The sequence below is a fragment of the Labrus mixtus genome, chromosome 13 (genome assembly GCF_963584025.1).
Source record: "Labrus mixtus chromosome 13, fLabMix1.1, whole genome shotgun sequence".
Lineage (NCBI taxonomy): Eukaryota > Metazoa > Chordata > Actinopteri > Labriformes > Labridae > Labrus > Labrus mixtus.
This window is the reverse complement of record NC_083624.1, coordinates 7,620,854-7,645,681: the sequence shown is the minus strand read 5'-3', so window position 1 is coordinate 7,645,681 and position 24,828 is coordinate 7,620,854. Positions and strand designations below refer to the sequence as shown.

The 24,828-nt window shown below is 40.5% G+C and overlaps 1 protein-coding gene across 1 annotated transcript; it reads right to left on the bottom strand.

Annotated features, from left to right (window-relative positions):
- Positions 1–1,585: 1,585 nt before the first annotated feature.
- Positions 1,586–24,465, bottom strand: LOC132986824 (nectin-4-like). Its single transcript, XM_061053474.1, has 8 exons — positions 23,011–24,465; positions 10,997–11,338; positions 10,590–10,892; positions 8,464–8,557; positions 4,512–4,666; positions 2,166–2,262; positions 1,929–2,040; positions 1,586–1,748 (listed from the first exon to the last, which is right to left on the bottom strand). The coding sequence occupies exons 1-8, from the start codon at positions 23,054–23,056 to the stop codon at positions 1,737–1,739; spliced, it is 1,161 nt and encodes a 386-aa protein (XP_060909457.1). The 5' UTR covers positions 23,057–24,465; the 3' UTR covers positions 1,586–1,736.
- Positions 24,466–24,828: the final 363 nt, after the last annotated feature.

Genomic DNA, 24,828 nt, shown 5'->3' with positions numbered 1-24,828 from the left:
GTTGCTCCACCCCGGAACATGAATTACACGTTTTAGCGCACGCGTCACACTCGGCTCGTCACTCACGGCGAGCAGGCAGGGGGGCTTGAGCAGAGTTACGCATGAAGGTTCAAAGGTTTATGGAGATCGCTGTGTCCAAAGATGAAAGTTTGCACCCTTGGCAAGCGGAGCGAGTTTCACGGTGCTCGAAAAGAAATAAATAAATCGCATCAGTCGAACTCCACGCTTCCTCATATGTTGTCTTGGTCGAGGGCTGCTACATATATATAGATATATATGTATAGATATATATTTTTTTTTTACATAATTCTCCACTGCTCACTCAATTAATCTACTATATGTAACAAAGAAAATAATCTTTACTTAAAGCTAAGTGGTTAGCTAGGTTTAACTTTCCAAAAAGAATAACAATGAAATGCACAGCAGAACAAAGTAAGATAAATAAGGCTTAGTGCATGAAGGGAAACATCATCAAAAAACATTTTACTGATGACTAGTAGTACAGACTATAAAAATACAGATAAGCAAGGCTTTACAGGACTTTAGTAAAAAAAAACACACTGCAGCTATCAGTCTAAAAGAACACTCTACTGTTTAGCACCATGTTACTAAAAAAACATTCTTCACTTAAATATATAAATCAAGTATATCCTCTGAAAATAACTCTGTGAGTCATGACTGTCTACAGTGGGTGTAACACCCGAGTCCCACTGTCTGTGATGTTTTCAGAGTTTTCAGAGTCCTATACCATAACATGTAACATCAAATTCTGGTTGACCTTCCTAAGCAATTGCATACATTGATGATAACATAACATAACATAACATAATGAATAACTGCATTTTGTTATCACAGTTACAATCTTAAATAGCCATGGAAAGATAAAAAACATCTCACACAAATCTGTTCCCATTTTAGCCACCAGGGGATAGTAGTCAAATTGAACACAAAATGAAAGCTCCTCTTAGCAGCTTTGTAACTGAAGTGCTAATGACCTGTAAACAACATCATTTAGCTGCTTGAATTTGTATTTCAGTTGTTTAACTCTATGAAAAGTCACAGCAGCAGACTGATAGCCTGACTACAAAATGCTGGGTAAGGCTTGTTAGTGCTTCAACTTTTCCTGTAAGGATCACCTCGTTTATAGGCACTACTTAGATTGGCAAAAAGACACAAAAACAAAACCTGTTCTGTTCTGTGTGCATGTACACATGCTTCATACTCATTTGCTGTGACCAGCAGTTTATACTGTTGGTGGGAAAACAGAGTACCTGATGGCAGTTAAGGCAGGCTGACGGTTAAAGCCACAGTCCTCCATGTTTAAAAACTGCTTTGCATTTCTGGTGACAGTTAAACGGTTTCCTTTCTTTTTTCCAATTTTGCCTTGTTAGTTCTACATCAACATTGTAGCTGACTTTCATATTTTGGTGACTCTTCAGAAAAGCTCTTAACCTTCAGGTTTATTTTTGACATTATTTTTTTTGATAATGCTACTAGCTGTTAAGTTGTAATATTTGACAACAATAACTTTAAATACTATAATAAGTAAGTAAGTAAATAATAATAAATGTATCTGAATTGAGAAATTGGGTATTTTTAAAACCCAATGACATCAACAAAATGTAAAGCACCAGGAATGCTGCCTATTTTCACTAGCCGGCTGCGTCAGGAATGAAAAGTGTTGGAAGTCTGCAAATCACCTGCAGTCCAGCTGTGATCCTCTTTTGTTGCTGATTTCAAAGTGGTCCCTGAGGAAGAGAAGGCAAAAACATTTCATTAAAACTTGATTTATTTCCACTCAGTCTGCAAATAGTATTTATTTTTTTTTTATATAAATCTTGGAATAACTTGAAAAAGAAAACCCATTGGGAGTTCTTAGGTTGTTAAGTCACTACGTTGGAATACATACCATGTAACAAATATCTTACCTCTGTTTCCCCTCCCTCTTCTTCTACTCTGTCATGGCCGTCAGGTGAGCTGGAAGTCGTTGGAACCTTTTGCATCTTGCCTCGTGTGCCGCCTTCTTCCCGTAGTATGAATCTACAAGGTAATAAAAAAAAAAACTAAAAGTTAGTAGTCACAGTATGTAACCGTATAAGCTTTTATATTTAATAGTAAAATTGAATAGTTCACTGTAGTGTTTGAGATACTTTCATATGTTGTACCTTGCAATTTCCATACGTTTATAAAAGCAACAGAAGACAGCAGCAACAACGAGGACGAGCAGAAGAACAAAGAGGGTCCAACTGGCAGCGCTGGATCCTGTAGAGAGACAGGACAGAGGAGAACATGAAGAAGTAACAGGAAGTACAGATTTGCACGACCAGTTTGTTTAATCCAATGCAGCCCAATACTGAATGGACTGTTACTGCACCCTTAGGTGACCTGTGAGGTCCATTCATTTATGTAAAAGAGCTGTTCATCTCCTTACACTGGTTCCCAGTTACTGCTCGCATCAAATTTAAAACTCTGCTGCTCGCTTACAAAACAGCGACAAACAAACGTCTCCTCCTTACTTTAACTCTCTGATCCAGGTCTACACCCCCCCACTACGCTCTGCCAATGAAAGGCGTCTGATCCAACCTTCACAACAGGGTCCTAAGACGCTGACTAGACTCTTCTCCTCTGTCGCCCCCCGGTGGTGGAATGAACTTCCAAACTCCATTGGATCTGCAGAGTCCCTCTGCACCTTTAAGAAAAAGCTAAAGACCCAGCTCTTTCATGAATACCTACTAACTTAATGATGATGGTCTCCATATTATTGATGATGATGATGGTAATGACGATGGTTTCTGTTTGATAACGACGACTTATAAGTTGGTTTCTATACTGATTAGAGCTCTCAAGAACTGCCCTCAATGTTGTGCTTTGCCTCTGGTCACTTCCTGTCAGCACCTGTGTGTCCAATCAGACTTAAAGCTGATCGTTTGCTCTTACTGACATTGTTCCCTTTTTTCTAGATCCTTGCTTGTGTTGTTCTTACTCTCTGATGTACGTCGCTTTGGATAAAAGCGTCTGCTAACTGAATTGTAGAATGTATCTGTTTATTAGATACATATCTGGAATTTCTAGATTTGCTAGCTCTGGCTTCTCATTTTGTTTATCGTCTTTGTTTTTTCTTTACAAGACTCAGTAGGCTGTAAAACTGAATTGCCCTTCTGGGATTAATAAAGTTGTTTGAATCTGAATTAGTACAACTGGCCTGCAGTGAATCACACTTTGAAGCTTATTAAACGTCTCAGCTCCTTTTCCTTCAGCAGTAAGATCAGATCCAGACAGATCAGGTAACACTGGGAGCTTCAGGCGGAAAAACAAACAAACTACACAGCTCAGTTAAGTTAACAATTTGCTGACAGCTGCCATCCAGCCAGGCATTTAATCAGCTGCTAATGGTTAACGATTAAATAGAATTCTGTGAATAACATACTAAACATAACAAGTTATCTTTATTGTGGCTAAGGATGTCAGCGTTTTTATCACTCTGATACTTTAACAAAGTATTTTTAAATGATAACGATCCCTGTTGGTTTCAGGTTCGACAGTATCTTCAGTACAGATGCCCTAAAAGACAACAGATCTACAGTAACAGTTATATTTTGAATCACACAGCTGCTGCAAAACTGAGAGAGAACAGCTGTGGTCGACAGACCATAATAGGTCAATTGTTTTGCAAACATGAGCTGGTGTTCACTGTCGGTGTTTAAAGCATTTTCGGGTTAAAAAAATAATGCAATGCAACTAAAACCCTGCTAAATGTTTTTTATCCTCTCTTTTCTGGCCAGTCCTGAAACTAAAAAAATAAAAATGACTATGACGAGGATATACAATATTTCAAAAGACTGGTCCTGCTTTAGGTTTTAAGTAGCTGCAGTTTTAGAGTCTGAGAACTTGAAACTTTTGTGGTTTGTTTCTGAAAGTGCAGAGAGGGAGGCTCAGAGAGGGAGGCTAAAGCAACTTTAAAGGCATTCCTGTGCCATGTGGGTAGCCTGAGCTGGTCCTGGACCGTCTTCTTACAGTTGGACACAGCTGAAATATCTACACACATCAATCAAACTTTATTTATATAGCACCTTTCAGACAAATTAAATTGCAGTTCAAAGTGCTTTACAAGAGTGCAGAAAAGGTATTGACAAAAAAGTAGTTTATAAAATAATTGAGAGAATGCACACCCATAAGAATTAAAAAAATATACATAAAAGCAAGATATTAAAATTAATACATAGGAGAGGAATATTTAAAATTGTAGTAGGATAAAAAAAAGACAAAACAATAATGTTAAGATTTGAATTAATATAAAGCACTATATAAAAGCCAGACTGAATAAATGAGTTTTAAGACTGCGTTTAAAAATCTCAATATTCTCAGCATGGAGGAGTCTCAGAGGAATCCTAATCAAGTATATCCAACATTTCAACTCTCACCATGTCCTTAAGGATTCCATGGGAACAACGTGCTATAATAAACTCATTTGGCTGCTTAAATAACTGGAGGCGAGTCAAAAGGGATCTCACCTGAGGTGAAATGCACACGGAGGTAAGCACGTTTACTCCCGTAAAGGTTCGACGCCTCGCACTGGTAGAGGCCGTTCAGCTCGGAGGTGATGCTCAGAAACTGCAGCGTTGAACCGTCAACTCGGACCCCGGACTGAGGCCACGACTGCTCAGATCTGAAAGTTAGAACAATGCTGAGCTTAACAAAGACTTCCAGCCCCAAAAACAAAAAAGGGTCACCATCTGTCGAAAGTTTTACAAAGACATGAAATCAAATACAAATTCTGTAATCCTTTCTAAAAATATAGAAAGATAGAATCTTTATTATCATTGTATACAAGGACACAACTAAACTTTGTTAGCAGAAATCCTATACAGCAGTGTTTACAAAAACAAAAATATATTTGTGGTTATATGAAGACAAATATGTTTGTGAAAAGTGGCCAGAGTGGCCAATTGCAGTTCAGTGAATGAATAATAATAATAATAATAATAAATAAATAGACAGTTGTGGTGACTGAAAGAATATATACAGTTATTATTGTGCAGTGACTGATTAGTTAAACAAATATATATATATAGAGATATAGTGCAGATAAGTGAAGTTATAGTGCAGTGAAAGAGTATATAGAGTTGTTATTGTGCAGTGACTGAGTAAAGAAATAAACAATTATAAAGCAGTGAATTACAAAGTTATTGCACAAGTAATATTGAACAGTTAGCAGCGGTTAGTTAATTATTGCACATTGTATTCCCGTCTTGTTGGGTGGGGGGGTTTCTTAGTCTGTCTCACCTGATAACCAAAGATATCGTCTGTTTAATCTGAACAATATCCCAAAGTTGTTGTTTTCAGTTTAGTTTAGTTTACTCTGATCCTGTATTTTATAAACCCCTCTAGTTCAGCCCTGCTCAGAACAGGTTGTTTCTGTGTCTGTACCTTTAAATATGTAAATGAGCGGTGTTTTTCCACCCGTCCCTCTAGAAGAGCTTGGGCCTTCTTAATTTATAATTTATCCTTTATTAATCCCGCGAGGGGAAATTCAGTTTTTACACTCTGTTTAATGAACATGCTACACACACATGCACAAACAGGATCCTGTGGACATGCATTAATAGAGAGGTCTCACAGCGAGTGCTCCAGAGCAGTTTTGGGGTTCGGTGCCTTGCTCAAGGGCACCTCGGCAGTGGTCAGGAAGCCCAAGTCCCTACAGACTGAGCTACTGCCGCCCGATTCTTGCACCATGCCCAACTACTTAGGCTGAGAAGGCGGACTGTGGGAGTGTCACCCACCCATTTGGAAGAGTTATTTCCTTCTGTGATGTCACAAAGGGAAAATCTCCAAACGGCCTGTTTGAGCACACGTTTTCTGAAAGTGGAGCAGGCAGAAGAAAGAGAAGATGGACTAATTTGGGTGAGTGTATTTTGCACAGTATGTGCCTTTTAGACTGAGCTTTAGATACCAATAAATTCACATTTCTTTCTGCATCATTATGACTATAACACTTCTTTAAATTACAAGGAACTTTTCCTTTGACATTTCTTAAATTAGACATTTTATTTAATTATTATTGGAGCAATCACTTTTCACTATTACTATTGACAGTTCCCTCAACAAACCATACATCAAACAATCCCATCATCATGTCCTCAGTTATATATAGAAACACCTTGCTCCTCTGCTGTCAGTGGGCTTTAACAGTCTTGGTCTGTTTTTTACACTGAAATAAACAGCATGAATAGACTTTGACACAGTTTAAGGGATCATTGGAGCGTTCTTAATGTTCAACAGTAAAGGCGTGGTTGCAGTCGTTGCTTCGCATCATATTTAACGTGTGCATCTTTTTTTGTTTGCAACATCTGCACTGTGTCATTAAAACCTTATGAAGGAGGACCAATGACCTTTGGTTGCTAGGAGACATGGTGCCTGGTTACAGTTGGCTGGGAGCTCACCACTATGCAAACTCAACAAACGCTTTACATGCTCCAGTAGATGCATTTGATCCCTTCCATACGGACACTGATGAGACTTTTCATTAAGAGCAAACAATGGCTGTTACTGATGAAGAACCTTCTGAATCATGAAAGTGTCATATGAACTTGATGATAGCTCCCTTAACCCTCAGGCATCAGATTAATTCACGACCCTCTTAAGTCACTAAGGACAAAAATGTCCACTTCCAAAAAACTGCTATAAAAATAGAACAGATTGATATTTTTTTCTGCATAAATCTCTTAAAGAGGTCATATTATGTCCTTTTTGGGGTTCGTATATATTTAATCTATGTTCCTACTTTTGTATGTTCACAATAGATAAAGTTCTAAAAAAAGTGTCTGTTTTCATGTACTGCTCCTCCTTGCTCCCTCTACGCTCTGAGTCCGTCAGCTACGCTCTGCTGTGCCCCCACTGTTAGACCCCACGTGGGCCAAGTCTGCTCTGATTGGTCTGCAGATCCGCTCTGTCGTTATTGGTCAGTTGCTCAGCACGCTTCTCGGAAATTTCAACATGAGCGCCGCACTGACAAATTTTTATCGAGGGGGGCTAGAACCAAGCGTTACATGCGGCTAATGCTACAGCTAACAGGAGGACGTAGGAGATGTGCCTAAACATGCACAGGACATGAAAACACACTAAAGAGCATATAAAACCAGAAAAAGAAGAATATGGGACCTTTAAACAACTTCAGACCTGCAAAATCAACTGATTGGTTCCAGGCTAATTCATTTTATGGAATTATATGAATTCTTAAGTTTGACAGGATCCATAAAGTTACCTAGTGTCATGTTTTGTTTTTTACTCATTTATTTAGTATTTTTGTCTGTTCCTGTTTTATTTTGTACTTACCCTTGCCTCTGTCTTTCAGATCCTGCTCCTCATGTTTTCCTGCCCTGATTGTCTGTGTGTATACATCCCCGTGTTTCCCCCCTCATGTTGCCAGTTTGTAGTGTGTTCCTGTGTGTCACCTTGTTCCAAGATTTTTCCTTGTAGACTTATAGTGATTTTTGACCGTGCCTGTCTTACCGTTTTGCCTTTTGCCTGCTCCCTTTGGATTTGTTTGCCTTGAAGATTTGCCTTCCTGTGTACTGACCTGGACTGTAATTAAACTCTGCCTGTTCCTGAACTCAGCCACGTGTGAGTCTGCTTTTGAGTCCCTGTCTCTATCTGGTTCTGATAAAGTTCTATCTTATTTTTCTCTACAGTTCTCTGTGTTGTTACAGTGTTGGTTAAGTAGACACTTAGTTTGCTGCCTCTAATTCTCAGTGTTGATTATCAATTAATACGTTTTCTTTTTTCTTCAAATTTACTTTCAACTCCATTAAAACACATTTTTGGTCTTTGTTGGAGCTACTTAATTGTTGTTAGAATTAGTTTTGGTATTTAGTTTATTAATATTTGGGTGTTGTTGTTTATTTAATTATTCTACACGTTAATAGATTTTGGGTAATATTTTCTTTTTGCTAGTTGTTTGTTTAGTAAATTTAGTTTTGCATTAGCATTTTTGTTAGGTATTTGGGTAACACTGTGGGCACTAGAGGTTATTTAAGTAAGAGGCAGGTAAAGGACCAGCATGCACCTGGGTGGGCCTATGAGAGGCAGCAGGAGACATGATTATCTTTGTTCTTTTGTTTGTTTTCTTTTGAACCAAATAAACTGCAGATCTCTTGCATGGACATTGGATTTCTTTTACCTGCGTACATCACATTCCCATGGTGCATCAGTGGTCATTTGATTATGTTTGATATTAGTTTATTTAGATTTTTTTTGTTTTTTGGACAAATAGCCACTACAGTCTTATTTATGCTCCACAAAGAAACAATACAAACCACTCCAATTGATTTGGGTACTGAGCACGAGTGATTCACTGTTAAACAAATTCTGTAAGCGTCTGAAATGCTTCCAAGGTTAAAAAACAGAAATAATAATGTTATTTTAAAAATGTTTTGCTCTGGAATCTGATTATTTAAACGTCTGTACCTTGTCCAAGTAAAGCTCGCAGCTGGATATGCCTCTGTGAGACATTCAAAGGAGTGTGCCGACCTTTCAGTAATATTCACTTCCAGAGGAGGAGCTGCGACAAACAGGAAGACAGAATGAGGTGTGTTATTATTCTCTCTAAAAAGTCAATTATATATACACATTTAAACTCAGAATGGCCTCCATAATTAAAACTTGTGAGAGCAGGACACCACACTCTTTATCAGCAGTAAGTAAAAAAAATGCTGTTGTTCAGATAGAGGCTGTTGTTTGTCAGGACTATGAGAACTTAAGGTCCAACATTCCCACTGGAATGTTAAATAAAGCCTGAAAACAGATAAATGAAAGTGTAACCAGAACCTGCAGATAATGCTGTGACTTTTTGTTATTAGTTAGGTGGAGCATTTCAGTATGTGTCACATGAGGGCTTCTGGGGGAATTCCATCAGAAACAAGAGACGTAACTGTTCCTGCATGATATGACAGATTTCATCAAAATAAATTAAAAATAAATTTCATCGTACTTGATTTCTAAACATTTCTGGAGAGAAGCCCACTGTGAAAATAAATCCCCTCAATCTGGCCAATGGATTAAGAAACAGGCCTGATGATACGTTCACATGATATGAGACTGGCTGTCTGTGACTTATATGCTTTGGTTATGAAATGATGTCTTAGGTCAGCTGATTCAGGCTCCCGTGATGCAGTTAATAGCCAAAAGCAACAACAAGTGGGTAAGTGGGTGACCCTCCTAATGTATCTGCAACCTTTATTACTGTTTCCAAAGACCAGGAGAGGACTCCCATGATTTAATATAAACTCAATACATATGAGTTTAATTTAGTAAAATCAATCTTTATTTGTATAGCACCAAGACACTTTAAAAAGAGCGGCTAAAAGACCCAAAATGATCAGGATACAACTCCCAAAAAACGTATTTGTTTATGTTTATGTGTTCCTCAAATGTGCCCTGATGTCATCGTTTCCCAGTTAAGAGCAAGTTAAAGCAAATCAACTTTTATTATTGCAGCTGATTGATGTGAGTATGTGGAAAAACATATACACCGTTATCAGAGGCGTGTCTGAGTGAAAATATGGGATGGCCTGCCTGCACATTTCACAGACTTGTTGAAGTTCGCTTACAGACAATGTATTGTAAAAAGTGAAGGTGCACAATTTAAACAAAGGAAGTGCATGTTAGTTGTGTAAAATAACTCAAATCAAAATCCTGAGCAAAAAAAGTAAAAAAAAACAAAAAAGGGTCCCATTCATGAAAGGAAGAAGAAAAGTGCTGCAATTGAATTATTTTCATATCATTGAAATTTAGCAGGGGCAGAGAGAGATTTAGTGAATGATATGAAATATATCCACATCAAAGATTCACTTTTGTGAAAAAAAATAAAATCAACCCTGCAGTTGTGCAAAACCAAAGAAACAACTTTATGGAAAAAAAAGAAAAAATAGCGTCTTGCTCAACCGCAGGGAATAAAAGGCAGGGGTCCAATGTTGAAGCAACATGATCTGCTGCTGCAATACTAAAAGATTGTGCTACTGTACAGCTGGCTGGCTTTAGAGCTAACTAGCCTAATCATGCTTCTGATACACTGCCTTTCTGGCATGGCCATGCACTTTTACTTGATTGTGATGAATGTGCTTTTTTCAAGGCCCATTAGAGAAACAACAATGAACAGAGGGAGAGGGAATAGTGGCAGAGTAAATGTCACAATCCCACTGGAAAATGAAATCCACAACTTTTAAAATAATCCTAAAGAAGCAGGAATATTAACATGGCATGTTCCCTTTTTTTTTTAGTAAAAATCTCTCTTTATAGAATAAAAAAGACCAGCTCAATAAAAGACCATCCTGCAAAATTTAAAGAAGTGAATCTTATGAGCATCACATGTCAGGCTATTTGAAAAACAAAAACAAAAAGTTAGCTAAGCCATTGGTCAGTGGTGAAGGCTTGTCTTATACAACGATGAGAACCAAAAAAAGAAGAGGATGATGAGGAGGAATAAAACATGACCAGTGTCCATTCACTCACAGAAGCTTCAAAAATGGTCTGAAAAACACAGTTCATTAACCACAGATAAAACAACTGATGTAGGACAGTGTTTGTATACCCACAGTGGATATGTATGGTGGAGGTCAGGGTTTCTTCTCTCTCTAGAGCAGGACTGGTGATGACACACTGGACTGAACGATCGTCGAGTTCTCTGGTAGGCGCTCCAAACAGCCAGCTGACTGTGGTAGTCGTACCATTAGCATGAAGGCTGGAGTTGGTTGACGGCCTCACTTTCTCTCCCAGAGTACCAGTGAGCCACCTCACCTCTGCAGGAGGTTTGGAACCAGCAGCCGTGCAGGTAATAAGAGGCACCTCGTCGTTACCCAAAGCAGGATGAGCATCCTTCAGGCTTGTGACCGGAGGCACTAAGAGAGCGACAGTCAACAACAAAGTTAAAACACAGACTCTTAAGATGTTTATAACTCACACATACAAACACAACATGAGTAGCATTTTGAATGTATCATACCATGAACTTTAAGAGGTATCGCTGTCTCGTGGATCCCGCTGGGGAACAAAGTGAACATACATGTGTAGGTGCCTTCATCCATCAGTTTGACATTCGATAACTGGAGAGTACCCTCTTTGTCTGTTAAACTCCCAATGAACCTAAACCGATCATCACGGCCATTGATATAGTTCGGTCCATAATGAGACGAGATTGTATAGAAATTTTCCGTCCAAGGTTTTCCTCTGGTCACTCTCTGCCATGAAATCTGTGTGAGGGTCTCTGTGGTATCAATGAGTTTACAGGGGAGGACAGCTGCTCCTCCCTGCACCGTTGTCGTTCTTCCTCCAATAACCTCCAGAGCTGTAAAGATGCACAAGATAACGTTCACTGGAATACAAATAGGTCTACTTAAAGAAAAAAAAACGAAAAAAAAACTTGCATTCCCTTTGTGTCCATATGAGAAAATTACAACGTAGCCTAAAAACCTTACTCATGAGAGCAACCCATCCGGGTACTTTGCCCAAACGATGCCGGCCCCGCCCCTTTCTGGGTGAAATCATTCCATCTGAATGAATGGCGGTTAATGGACTAGTTGGGGTCTTTACCGATTTAAAGTCTTAAAAAATGAAAACCGTACTTTAAAACAGAAAGTATGAGCCTAAATCTGATGAGCAGTGATGTAAACATTTAAAATATGACATTTCTGAACAGAGATCGACATAACGGTATAAAATTAACCATGTATGTGAGTGTCTGTTCAGTCTCTTCTGTCAAACTGCTCAAACGAGACATCAGAGGAAACTGACTTTAAACACCTGATGAGTCATTATTAACCGTGTTACCTGTGTGGAATCTTATATTCTTTATACTTTTATGTTTGCTTATTAACTGATCCAATGCATTAGACATAGCCTCACATATACATGCAACATGACCTTATATGACCACTGCAGCACACGAACATTACCCGATACTCACCTCACCTCAGATTTTCTTATCTTACACACACAGATTCAACAACAGCTCCTCTATAAGGAATACTTCTTCAGTCACTCAAGGACAAGTTCCACATATTGGTACCACAGGCCACAAGGTGCTGGCATAGATAAAACTACATCCTTTTCTCTGTTCCTACTCTGTGAACTTAGAACGCACTGTACGTTCAAGAATATAAAGATTGTACGCCCCAAGAGCGGGCAGAGAACTTACTTTGTGTATCCTGTATGCATCGTTGAACTTCTCTCCTTGCTGCAAGTAATAAACTGTGTGACTTAGCAACTCAACAGTTTTTGGTTTACTCCTTTTTGTTCACTCTCGTGCCGTGGTCCGGAGGGTTTTCTCTTTCTGCTGATTTCTTGCAGGCTCAGTTCTACCACAATTACATGGCGACGAGGATGGGATTCCTGACATCGGCCGGGTAGTTTCCTCCAAAACAACTTCTCCACCCAAATCAACTGAGGAATAGGTAAGTCAAACACCTTTTCTAAAGTTTGACAGTTTAGGGGTGGAGAGGATAGAGTTGTGAGAAGGAGACTTCTGGTACGGTAACGGAATCCCTGTTGAATTTATGTTTGGGTAAAAGAACCAGAACTGTGCGAGATTCTCTCTGACCATTGAACGACTGTGACGGAGTATTAAAAGAAATGTAAAAGTAGTTTAGATAAAGGTAAAAAAAAAGAAAAGTTATAAAATCTAGTACCTAAATTTTCGAGTAAAATAGTGGGAACGAATTTATTGAACTAAAATTTCTGGGTTTCATGGGAAACCTCAGAGGCGTCTGAGGGAGTACAGTGAAGACAGAAATTAATTAGGATTCTGGGTTTCATGGGAAACCTCAGAGACGTCTGAGGGAGTACAGTGAAGACAGAAAATTAAGCACAGAAGTGCAAAATAAAGGTAAAAGTAAAAAAGGTATGCTAAATAATGTACATGTGTTGAATGCTAAAGAAAATACTAAATGTGTTAAAATAAAATAGATAAATAAAAAGGACAATGGGAAAATCAACAAGTAAACTAAAGCCTAATGGCGAAAGTAATACACCAGACAGATCAATCTTAATGCAAATGAAAACAGGGTACCCTGACATAAATTGGTTCAAAATATTCAAACGTTGGAACAAGGAAACAAAAAAAAAATGGCCTGTACTGGGCACTTGCGACCCAAAGAAATGCGCAATAGTGGATAAAATGTTGAAAGAAAAATGGTTAAAAAAAAAAAAAAAAAAAAGAAAAGAAAAGATGGTAAAAGCAAAATAGGACCGAAAAAGAGTGAAGACCTCCATTGGGGGCTCGTGAAGGGACATGTTGAAAAAAAAAAAAAAAAGCAGCAGTAAGTAGGGAGAAAACAGCGCTGAAAACAGCGGCTGAAATGTCAGAAAAGGCACAGCAGGAAGGGAAAGCTAATGAGAAGCTTAGATTAATGTTACATTCAGTTAATCAACCAGGAGAGCCGAGCAAACCCCTAAAGAAAAATAAAGCCAAAGTTTCAGCTTGATCTCCAAATAACCCATTCGGTAAAAAGGACACAGCTGTTAAAATATACCCCAGCCTGTTAACAGAGGGAGACTCTCCCCCTGACTATAGCTCTGATGATGAGCTGTTTTTGTTTACACAACGAGCACCCGCACTCAGAGGAGGCAGAAGCAGACAGGCTGCAGCTGCACAGCAGCAGCAGCGTGAGCAAGCAGAAGGAGGGGGAGATGAACTCCAAATGAAAACAGATAGTAGTGAGGGCAGTTCAGGCGAATCAGAGGAAGACCAGCCCAGAAAGTCTGAAAGAGTTAAACAGCAAAAAAAAAAAAATTATTAAAAAAGAGCAAGAGAAAAAGAAGCAGGATCAGAAAGGAGCTAACGGATCAGGACAGGGAGGTACAAGCTTGCTAGAAGCTCCTTTAAGAATATTCCCAGGGACAAATAGCAATGGAGAGCCTTTAACTGCGTACCGCCCATGGACTAAAATGGAACTAAAACAACTGACCGACGACACCCCAAATCCTGAAAAAGACGTGACCCAGACTATAACATACTTAAAAAGACTGTCTGGATGTTTCCAGCCCTGTCAGACTGACTGGTTCTGTTTTTGTATGGCTCGTTGGCCTAAACTAGAAGACCGGTGGAAAGCTCTCCACGAGGCTCTGGATCCAGACGCAAAAGACCAGGCAGTAGAAAAAGGCAAAGTGATGTTGGAAGAGATAATAAAGGAGTTACAGGATGTGTTTAAAACTAACCCAGATTGGGGCAAACTGTCAGGACTGCACAAGAGAAAGGAGGAACCCCAGGTTTAAACAAACCCGCCTACAGAAGTAACTGGACTCCTCCTAGAGGAGGGGGCGGTGGCAGAGGCATGAATAGGCAGCAAATAGGTCCCCCTGGTGGACCATTCCTGCACCCACAATAGGCCAGCGAGGCTCCACACCTAGGCTCACAGGGAAGTAAGCCACCCACACTTACACAAACACCAATTTCCCTTTTATTAGTTCCTCTTTCTGTTTCTCCAGATCCGAAGGCAGTGATGGAAATAAACAGGACCTCAACTGAGATGCTAGTTGACACTGGGGCTACTGTTTCTACCCTAACTCCCTCTGATGCAGCTGCTGCTAAGGTTGTACCCACCACAGAAACCCTAAGTACCATAGGAGTGGCTGGAATTACGCAACAAAATTATGTCTCAAAACCTGCTGCAGTGTCCTTTCAGGGCCAAACTCTGGAGCACTCTTTTCTACTTATGGGCGACAACTCACCAGTAAGTTTAATGGGAAGAGATTTATTAGGTAAGTTAAAAGCCACTTTGGTATGCCATGCTAATTTTGTTGAATTACAGCTCCCTCCAACTTCCCAGATGTCCTTGACAGTTAGCCAGCCTGGACTTTTCTACAGCCTAATGTATAATGACTTTCAGTCAGATATTATTATAGGAAGCATGGTGCCTTTTACCTTTGATCTATTGCAGGAGTTTCTCTCAGACAGCCCAGACCTCCCTGATGTTTCCTCAGCTTGTATCCCTCCATACCGCATGCACTGGACTTTGCACGTTGACCCTACAGGATGAGACCTTGAGTATTTCCATCACTTTTCTCCCTTTTTAGGACAGGCCTGTAGTGCGTTTGCGTGCACCATTTTGCTGTGTAAGCAGGGGGGTGCCCTATTGACACATCAATTGGGCCCAGTAGCCTCCAGCTTGTTCCAGCAACCTGACTCCGCCCCACACCTGACTCTCTACACCTGTGAAGGTTACGAGCCTAAAGACTTAGGTCCCATAGCAAAGACCTTACAGACTCTGACTCCAACCATCTCACATTTGTACCAAGGAATGGTGTACTCCCACTATGAGGGCGTGGCATGGACAGTGACAGTAGATGACTCATGGTTAGCTGATGACGAAGATCCTGTATGCACCATTTCACCTTTTAAGACCACTGACATGTCTCACCCTCTTTCTCTGTTCTCAGTTTCTGTTCCTCCTCAGTCCCCTGCCACAGCGGGAGTCCCAGACACATTGTGGTCTCAGTACTCTAATGAGTGTGGCCTAATGTTGTCTCACCCTCCTGTGTCAATTCCTGTAAAACTAGGTCCTGCTCCCAGAAAACAACAGTACCCCCTCTCACAGGCCTCTCTGGAAGGCATTAAGCCTGTCATCACTACCCTTTTAAACCAAGGAATTTTGGTGCCGTGTCAGAGCCCCTGTAACACCCCTATTTTACCTGTTAAGAAACCTAACTCCCCTGATTGGCGGTTTGTTCAAGATCTCCGCCTGATCAATGACTATGTGGCTCCCATGACTCCTGTAGTACCCAGCCCCACCACCATCCTAACCTCTATTCCTCCCTCTACTCAGTGGTACTCTGTTGTTGACCTCTGTTCTGCTTTTTTCAGCATCCCTGTCTCCCCAGAGTCCCAGTACCTGTTTGCTTTCACCTACGGTGGGCATCAGTACACGTGGACTCGCCTCCCACAAGGTTTTATTCACAGCCCCACTCTTTTTGCCCGAGCCCTTCTTACAGATCTAGCTGACGTTCAACTCCCTGGAGGCAGTGCCTTGATCCAGTACGTGGACGACCTGTTGGTAGCCAGCCCCACCAAAGAGGCATGCGAAACGGACACAAGAGCTCTCTTGTTGTCATTGGCTGAGAAGGGACACAAGGCCAGCGCCACGAAAGCCCAGCTGGTGCTACAAGAAGTGACCTACCTGGGCCATGTTCTCAAAGGTAACACCCGCCATATCAGTAGTAAACGTGTTTCTGCTGTTTTGAACATTCCAAAACCCCACACCAAGAAGCAGCTGAAGTCGTTCCTAGGCATCCTCGGGTACTCCAGACCATGGATCATGGATTTTGCCCCTCGAGCCAGGCCCCTTCAAGACATGCTCCTGCAGGCAGCTCCTGAGCACCTCCAATGGACGGAGGATGCAGAGACAGCGTTCACTGACTTAAAACAAGCACTTTCACAGGCCCCGGCGCTGGGTCTCCCTGATTACAGCAAACCTTTCCAGTTGTACGTTCACGAACGCAATGGGTTTGCCTCTGGTGTTCTCACTCAACAACATGGCTCTAACAAACGCCCAGTAGGTTACTATTCCACTCGCCTTGACAACACTGAGCTGGGTTTGCCCCCGTGTCTCCGAGCTGTGGCGGCTGCTGCTTTCATGGTAAGAACCGTGTCTGATCTGGTGCTGGACTCTCAATGTGAACTTTATGTTCCTCATGCAGTGAGTGCTCTGCTTACCAGAGCCAGCACACAACACCTTTCCGCAGCCAGACAGAGTCATTATGAATTGTTGCTGCTGTCTATGCCCAATCTTACTATTCACAGATCTCCAACTCTCGATCCCTCTTCTCTCCTTCCTACTGCTGCTGACGGTGAGCCCCATGACTGCCAGGCGACGGTAACAATGACCTACACCATTCGTGAAGATCTTTTTGACACCCCTTTGTCTAACCCTGACCTTACCCTGTTCACTGACGGCAGCTCTTCAAGAAACCTGCAGGGCACCCTTGATTCAGGTTGGGCTGTAGTTTCTCCCACTGACACCCTTCTTTCAGGTAAACTTCCAGACCACTTCTCTGCTCAACAGGCGGAGCTAGTGGCTCTCACTCAGGCATGTACCTATGCAAAGAATAAATCTGTTAACATCTACACTGACTCTCGGTATGCTCTAGGTGTCTGCCTTGATTTTGGTGGAATCTGGAGACATCGCGATTTCTTAACATCTGCAGGCACCCCTATTAAAAATGCTTCCCTAGTAGAGGCTCTCCTAAAAGCTCTCCTTCTTCCTTCTACAGTTGCTATTCTCAAATGTGACGCCCATACATCTTCCAAAGACCCTGTGAGCCTCGGTAACGCAAGAGCTGATACTGCAGCAAAAGCCGCTGCTGTGTCAGGAGCCCTTGCTCCTGTGTTGGCGACCTCAACACTGGTTTCTCCCAGCCCAGATCCCTCCGTCCATGACGTAGCTGCCTTACAGTTAGCTGCCGAACCCTTGGAACGATCTCACTGGCAGACAAACTGTGTTCTTATATATAAATAATGTATATTACTCTGTCGATGGGCGCCCGTGTTGCCCTCAGTCGCTCCTCCCCTACCTCTTACAGACTGTTCACGGTGTGGCTCACGTGAACAAAGGGGGGATGGAAGCCATAATTAGACGTGTATGGTATGCAAATAATGTATCCCAGGCATGTGCTGATTTTGTACAAAGATGTGCCATTTGCCAACAACACAACGTTGGAAAGACAACAAAAGTGAAACAAGGTGCTCATCCTGCTCCACCAGGACCATTTTCAAATTTACAGATTGATTTTATCCAAATGCCAAAACACGGACGGTTTCAATACGTCCTGGTCATGGTGGACACATTCTCAGGATGGCCCGAAGCTTTTCCTACTGCAAAAGCAGACACAACAGCAGTATCAAAAGCCTTACTCAAAGAGTTCATTCCAAGGTTTGGCATCCCAGTATCCATTAATAGTGACAGAGGGACTCACTTTACTGGACAAATAGTGCAAGATGTTGTTACAGCACTAGGAATCAAACACCACCTGCACACACCTTACCACCCACAAAGTGCAGGGAAAGTTGAAAGGTTGAACCAGACTCTGAAACTTAAACTAGCTAAAATATGTGCACAGACACAACTTAGCTGGCCGGAGGCTCTTCCTCTGGCTCTGATGAGTATCAGAGCTACTACTAGCAGACGTAATCATTTATCTCCATATGAGGTGATTACAGGACGTGCCATGAGCACCCCAGGATCTCTGGGCACTATGATAGTGCCTCAAGAAATGGCCCTGAGACATGATAGTGTACTAAACTATTGCAAAGCGTTGCACTATGTCTTCTCATCCATTCACAAACAGGTTCGTGAAGGACAACCACAACCCCTGAACGAGCCAGGACATTCACTGCAACCAGGTGACTACGTGGCTATAAAGATCCACCAAAGGAAGACTGCACTGCAGCCCCGGTGGACCAAACCTTGTCAGGTTCTACTCGTCACAAACACCGCAGTAAAGGTCGAAGGTCGACCCACCTGGATCCACGCATCCCACTGTAAGAAGGTAACACCACCTGCTGCAACGGCTGACAAGACAGCATTAGAGCGTTGAGGAATTAGTCGACAGGAGTGTACGACGTGCTCTGCTCCTACAGCAGGCAACATGGCTCCAACTCCAACCCTCCTGCCATTGACTGAGAGGCAGCCACGCGGTCAGAAGAGAGACAGGCCCAGACCATGGCATCCTTTTAGAAATCATAAAGGCCTGTGTGGCCTCCGAGGCACGACATGCGTCCTCCTAATTTTTGCTAGCATTGTGCTAGCACCTTGGTTATGGTATCAGCTGAAAGAAGCTAAAACTAAATCTGTAACCACTCCCTCAGTGAAGAAATGGCTGAAAACTCAGTCATGGCTGCGATTCTCATTCTCTGTGGTTGTTGCTGTATCCCATGTATTAGAGCTCTTATGACTCGCTTGATTGACCGTGCTATTTCACCCCCACATCCTGAAGATGCTGTGCAAAATTTCCCGCTGCTAGCGATTAAAGGTGATGGCACTGATGATGAAAATGAAGGCTACCCCGATACCAGCTTCTTCCCCTTTGATGAGTGATGTGTGAAGGATGTTTTATGTTTTATTTTGTTTTATTGTAGTTTGTTCTAAAGAACAAAAGGGGGGAATGTGGAATCTTATATTCTTTATACTTTTATGTTTGCTTATTAACTGATCCAATGCATTAGACATAGCCTCACATATACATGCAACATGACCTTATATGACCACTGCAGCACACGAACATTACCTGATACTCACCTCACCTCAGATTTTCTTATCTTACACACACAGATTCAACAACAGCTCCTCTATAAGGAATACTTCTTCAGTCACTCAAGGACAAGTTCCACATATTGGTACCACAGGCCACAAGGTGCTGGCATAGATAAAACTACATCCTTTTCTCTGTTCCTACTCTGTGAACTTAGAACGCACTGTATGTTCAAGAATATAAAGATTGTACGCCCCAAGAGCGGGCAGAGAACTTACTTTGTGTATCCTGTATGCATCGTTGAACTTCTCTCCTTGCTGCAAGTAATAAACTGTGTGACTTAGCAACTCAACAGTTTTTGGTTTACTCCTTTTTGTTCACTCTCGTGCCGTGGTCCGGAGGGTTTTCTCTTTCTGCTGATTTCTTGCAGGCTCAGTTCTACCACACCTGAGAGGGATCTTTATTTTTAAAGAATATTTATTTGTAATAGTTTCTAACAGTGTTCATAGCTGTAATGGAGCGGTTACAGACGTTTACATAAACTTTGAGTTATCAGCTGATTTAGAATAACACATGTAAAGTCACCTGGATGATATTAAAACCTTTTGTATTTGTGAGTGTAAATAATGATGAGTGGGGCGAGACGAGGTGTTATATCGAGATAGAGAACTTTTTATTTTGACATTTATTTTTCAGTTAGAGGATTTGGTGTAGTGTTCCTTCGTTTGGAGACATTTTCACCAACATATTTATGATGTGACAGTTGAAACGTTGTTAATACGTTAGTGAATGAATGTGAAGAATCTGTTAACAGACTTCTCTTCTGTCACAGAGCGATCGACCAGGTGAAGATAGTTTCATATTTGACATTCGCCTGTTTTCACGTCGATTACCTTCAATAGCTCTGAGTCAAAGCATCGATTTCTCACAGTTTGGGGTATGTTGGAGAGCAGATTAAGACAGACGTTTCACAGTTTTGATAAACTTCAAATAACCAAAGATGACGATGCAGCTAGGAGCGCAAAGAACTGAATATCTGTCGAACATATGACTGTAGGCGGAGTTGGGGGCCGTCGGAAAAGTGCAATATGGTTCATTTCAATATTCAGTAACTTCTTTGTTTTTCAACATAGACATCTCAATCCACTGCTATTATAGGTGACAGCCCTTAACATTTCACACCAATGAATACAAAATAAAAATAACTCTGTAAATCATCATTATCAATGACATATTGCCTTAAATAAGCACATTTCAAGGTTATAATCTCAATAGCTTTCTCATTTTTTATTTTATTGACATCAAATCACCTCTCATGTGTCCCAAACATCCTCTCACAACTTTCACAGCTGTTGGTTTCTCCTTAAATAAAGACCTTAAATGTTTCAAACCACCTTAACCCACTTTCAAAAAAACCCTTATCTTTTCAATCTTGTATCTACTTTCATCCAGTAGTTCTCAGAGCTTTACCAATGTTTAGTTGCATTACTTTTTTCCTTAGATGCATTATTGGTTATAAGTTTGTCAATTGAACCAATACAAAAAGTAAAAGTATATTTTTCAGAGAATTACAATATTATCAATCATTAACTTTAAATAAATAATGCAGAAATAAGTATTAAGAAAATATGTTTTATTTAATTTATTTTTAAGTATAGAGATAATGCTCCAGAGATAATGCATTGCTACATATTGTAGAAAAAAACAAACATTAGCTCTGTACTTTTCGACCCAACACAAAAGTTTGGTGACTGCACCAGATTCTGATTGTGAAGAGTCTGAATTAGGCTCACTCAGACGAAGTGTACACAACGATAGAGGTACAATGAAAACCTGGCAACTTGTTGAGGAGGCATGTGCATGCAATCTCAAGATGAGATATGAGATGTGGTAAAAAGCTGTATCTATGTCATTTAAGGCTCAAATTTAGCCACTTAGTTGTTAAAGGGATACTTCACCCGTTGAAACATGACTCTGTATTGACATCGGGTCATATATGTAGAAATGTGAAATACATTTTGAAGTTGGTGCCTTCTTGGCCGAGAAAAGACAGAAAGTGTCTTTTTGGCTTATGTGGATGAAAGACACCAAATCCCAGAATGCACAGCACCACAGGCCACTCCCACTAAGGTCCTCTAGTTCAGAATCAGAAATACTTTATTAATCCCAGAGGGAAATTCTATCGTTACAGTTTCTCCAAAATATACAGTATAGCAGTAGAAATATATAAATAAAAACATTTACAGACATATTTACTTCATAAGACCGTTTCCTCAACTGATTCAGAGATTTCTTCCAGAATTGATCTTGTAAATTCCTGTCAGAAAACAGACTCTATGTCTGTGTCCATAGACAAACAGTGAGAGCACCGACACTACCAGTCCACCCCAGCCTGAGCCGGCCCCAGCTCCTCGTCCTCACCGCCGCCGACAGGCAGGCCTTATGTCTCGGCTGCTCTCGGCCGGCGGCGTCCAGCAATATAGCCGCGAGACGGTTGCTGCCGACAGGCCGGTCTTGTGATGCAAAAAACGTCATTTTGCATCACTGGAAGCTCCTTTTCAGACTTAGAAATACAAAGATTTCCCATCTCAAGGAAAAATGAGGGCGGGATGCACAACCATTCAAAAATACTACCAGGTTTCTAATGATACAAAGATTAATGCTAATGGGTGAAGTATCCCTTTAAGTATGAATCCATAAACCACATACTGTTACTGTCAGTCACAAGATCTCAATCCAACAGAGCACTCATAGTCTCATAGCCTGGGGTACAATCATCTAGGTCACACAGACAGACACAACATTTCTTCAAGGGGTGTGTATCAACAGGGAACCAGTACACATTAATTGAATATTGATGGTGCATTTTAATTTTCCATTCCAACATTGAAAATTGCACATTTAAAGCGACAGGCCCTTGATAATGGTATTAAGGCATTTGTTAATAGTCTTCTTCACAAACTAAGAGCTGTGAAAGTTGTGAGAGGATGTTTGGGACACGAGAGGTGATTTGATGTCAATAAAATAAACAATGAGAAAGCTATTGAGATTATAACCTTGAAATGTGCTTATTTAAGGCAATATGTCATTGATAATGATGATTTACAGAGTTATTTTTAATTTTTATTTTGTATTCATTGGTGTGAAATGTTAAGGGCTGTCACCTTCTATAATAGCAGTGGATTGAGATGTCTATGTTGAAAAACAAATAAGTTATTGAATATTGAAACGAACCATATTGCACTTTTCCGACGGTCCCTAACTCCGCCTACAGTCACCAGCGCGTTGGACAGACATTCAGTTCTTTGCGCTCCCAGCTGCATCGTCATTTTTGGTTATTAGAAGTTTATCAAAACTGTGAAACGTCTGTCTTAATCTGCTCTCCAACATATCCCCAAACTGAGAAATCGATGCTTTGACTCAGAGCTATTGAAGGTAATCGACGTGAAAACAGGCGAATGTTAAATATGAAACTATCTTCACCCCGGTTTCAGATACAAGTCTTTGTTTTATAGGCTAGTCTTGTATCTGAATGTATAATTTGCCGTCTGAAAGGTTGAAGGATGATGCTGAACGTAAATAACGTACCCTACCGGAAATATGTTTTCCAAGATCTCTTTTTAAAGAAAAGGTTTAACACACAGTCAACTCTTTCGAGGTTTTTAATAATTCAGTTCTGTATACATTTCTGTTAGTGGCCTAATAATTTATCTACTTACCATGAAATGGCCTAGAAAATATGGAGGCTATTTTTTCAGAAGGACTGAGCCAACATACCGTTTGTGACTGTGGGAACCATCAACGTTAACACCAGTAAAAGCATAGTGGTGCTCCTGAAACCCAAACACAGGCCTATCCATAGTTTACGTCCAAATTATTCATATCCATCCATCCATGTGCGCAGCTTCTTTACACCGGCATCTTTCCTCTGCTCCGAGACGAAACAGACGGTGGAGACGAAAACACTTTCATTGGATGCGTTTACGAGGACTCGGAATTTACAGTATCCTAGTCATCTTTCAGTCCCTTTTTTGGGTTGTTGATTAAAAACAAGTGAATGACTTAATATCACTGTTTGATGTGAGTATCGCTATAATAACCAGCCTAACATTTACGATATAATTCTTTATAAAAACAAAGGGTTTAATTGCTACTCAGTAGGCATATTAAATGCACACAAGAAAGAAGCCAAGATCCCTGTAGCCTGTGTCTTCATGGCTTAATAAAGCAAAACATTTGCTCTTAAATTGAATAGAAAATATGAGTTTTTGTTTCACATAAAATATCAGTTCACAATGTGATTCAAACCTTAGTCCGATAATAAAGCTCACACAAATAAAATATCTATGACTTATCTCAAACTTATTTTTGAATGTAATCCCATACCATGATGTTGTTTCTTAGAGCTATACCAATGAAGTAATCAATATATTCAATTACTGTTACTAAACATTTGATGTAGCTTTTTTCAGTGATCAGTTCATACATATGAATTACATTTAGATCAATACAAATGATTTTTATTGCACTTAATAATAAAAAACAATTCAGAGTGCAGAAGCTGCTAAAATCCCAGGAAGAACCATACATTCAATACATTCACAGAAAAACTTTTCTACATGATCTACAAATACTGTGAATAAAACAAAGGTCTTTTAGAGCTCTTGTGACTGACTTTGAAAGTGCTGTTGTTACATAGAAGAGATGTTCACTATCCAAAGAGCTACATTTCCTTTAGTAAGTATTTTAGTGACCTCTTACTGCATTATATTCTCTCTGGGCTATTTGCATCTGTATCTGTTGTTTTTGTATTAAACTATACAGTTAGGCTACATGTTTTAGTATTCCCGTAGTGAGGCCGTCCCAACCAGTTGATTTCATTATAAAGCACTTATTTGGGACAACACACATTTTTTTTTTCAAATGTCTATACAGTAACTTGTTTTTAATAATGACAAATTAGTCGGTGTAAAATCATTAACAATGTTTGCAAGTGTTCATGATCTGGAGTTGATTAGTTTTGTATTTTGTGTATTTCAGAGTTTTAGATTTATTGTTCTGTTTTATTATGTCATGTCTTATATTATCCTTGTGTTCCAAGGGTCCTGAGGCTTTAAGGGAGGGTTTGTTTCAGCTCAATGATCTAGTTCAAATAAGAACAGGAAATAAAGAAAACCCACATAAACAAAATGAAAGCGGCTGTGTCGGCCTGGTAGTATTGTGCACAGCCTGCTACAGAGTGGATATGTATGGTGGAGGTCAGGGTTTCTTCTCTCTCTAGAGCAGGACTGGTGATGACACACTGGACTGAACGATCGTTGAGTTCTCTTTATGCGCTCCAAACAGCCAGCTGACTGTGGTAGTCGTACCATTAGCATGAAGGCTGGAGTTGGTTGACGGCCTCACTTTCTCTCCCAGAGTACCAGTGAGCCACCTCACCTCTGCAGGAGGTTTGGAACCAGCAGCCGTGCAGGTAATAAGAGGCACCTCGTCGTTACCCAAAGCAGGATGAGCATCCTTCAGGCTTGTGACCGGAGGCACTAAGAGAGCGACAGTCAACAACAAAGTTAAAACACAGACTCTTAAGATGTTTAT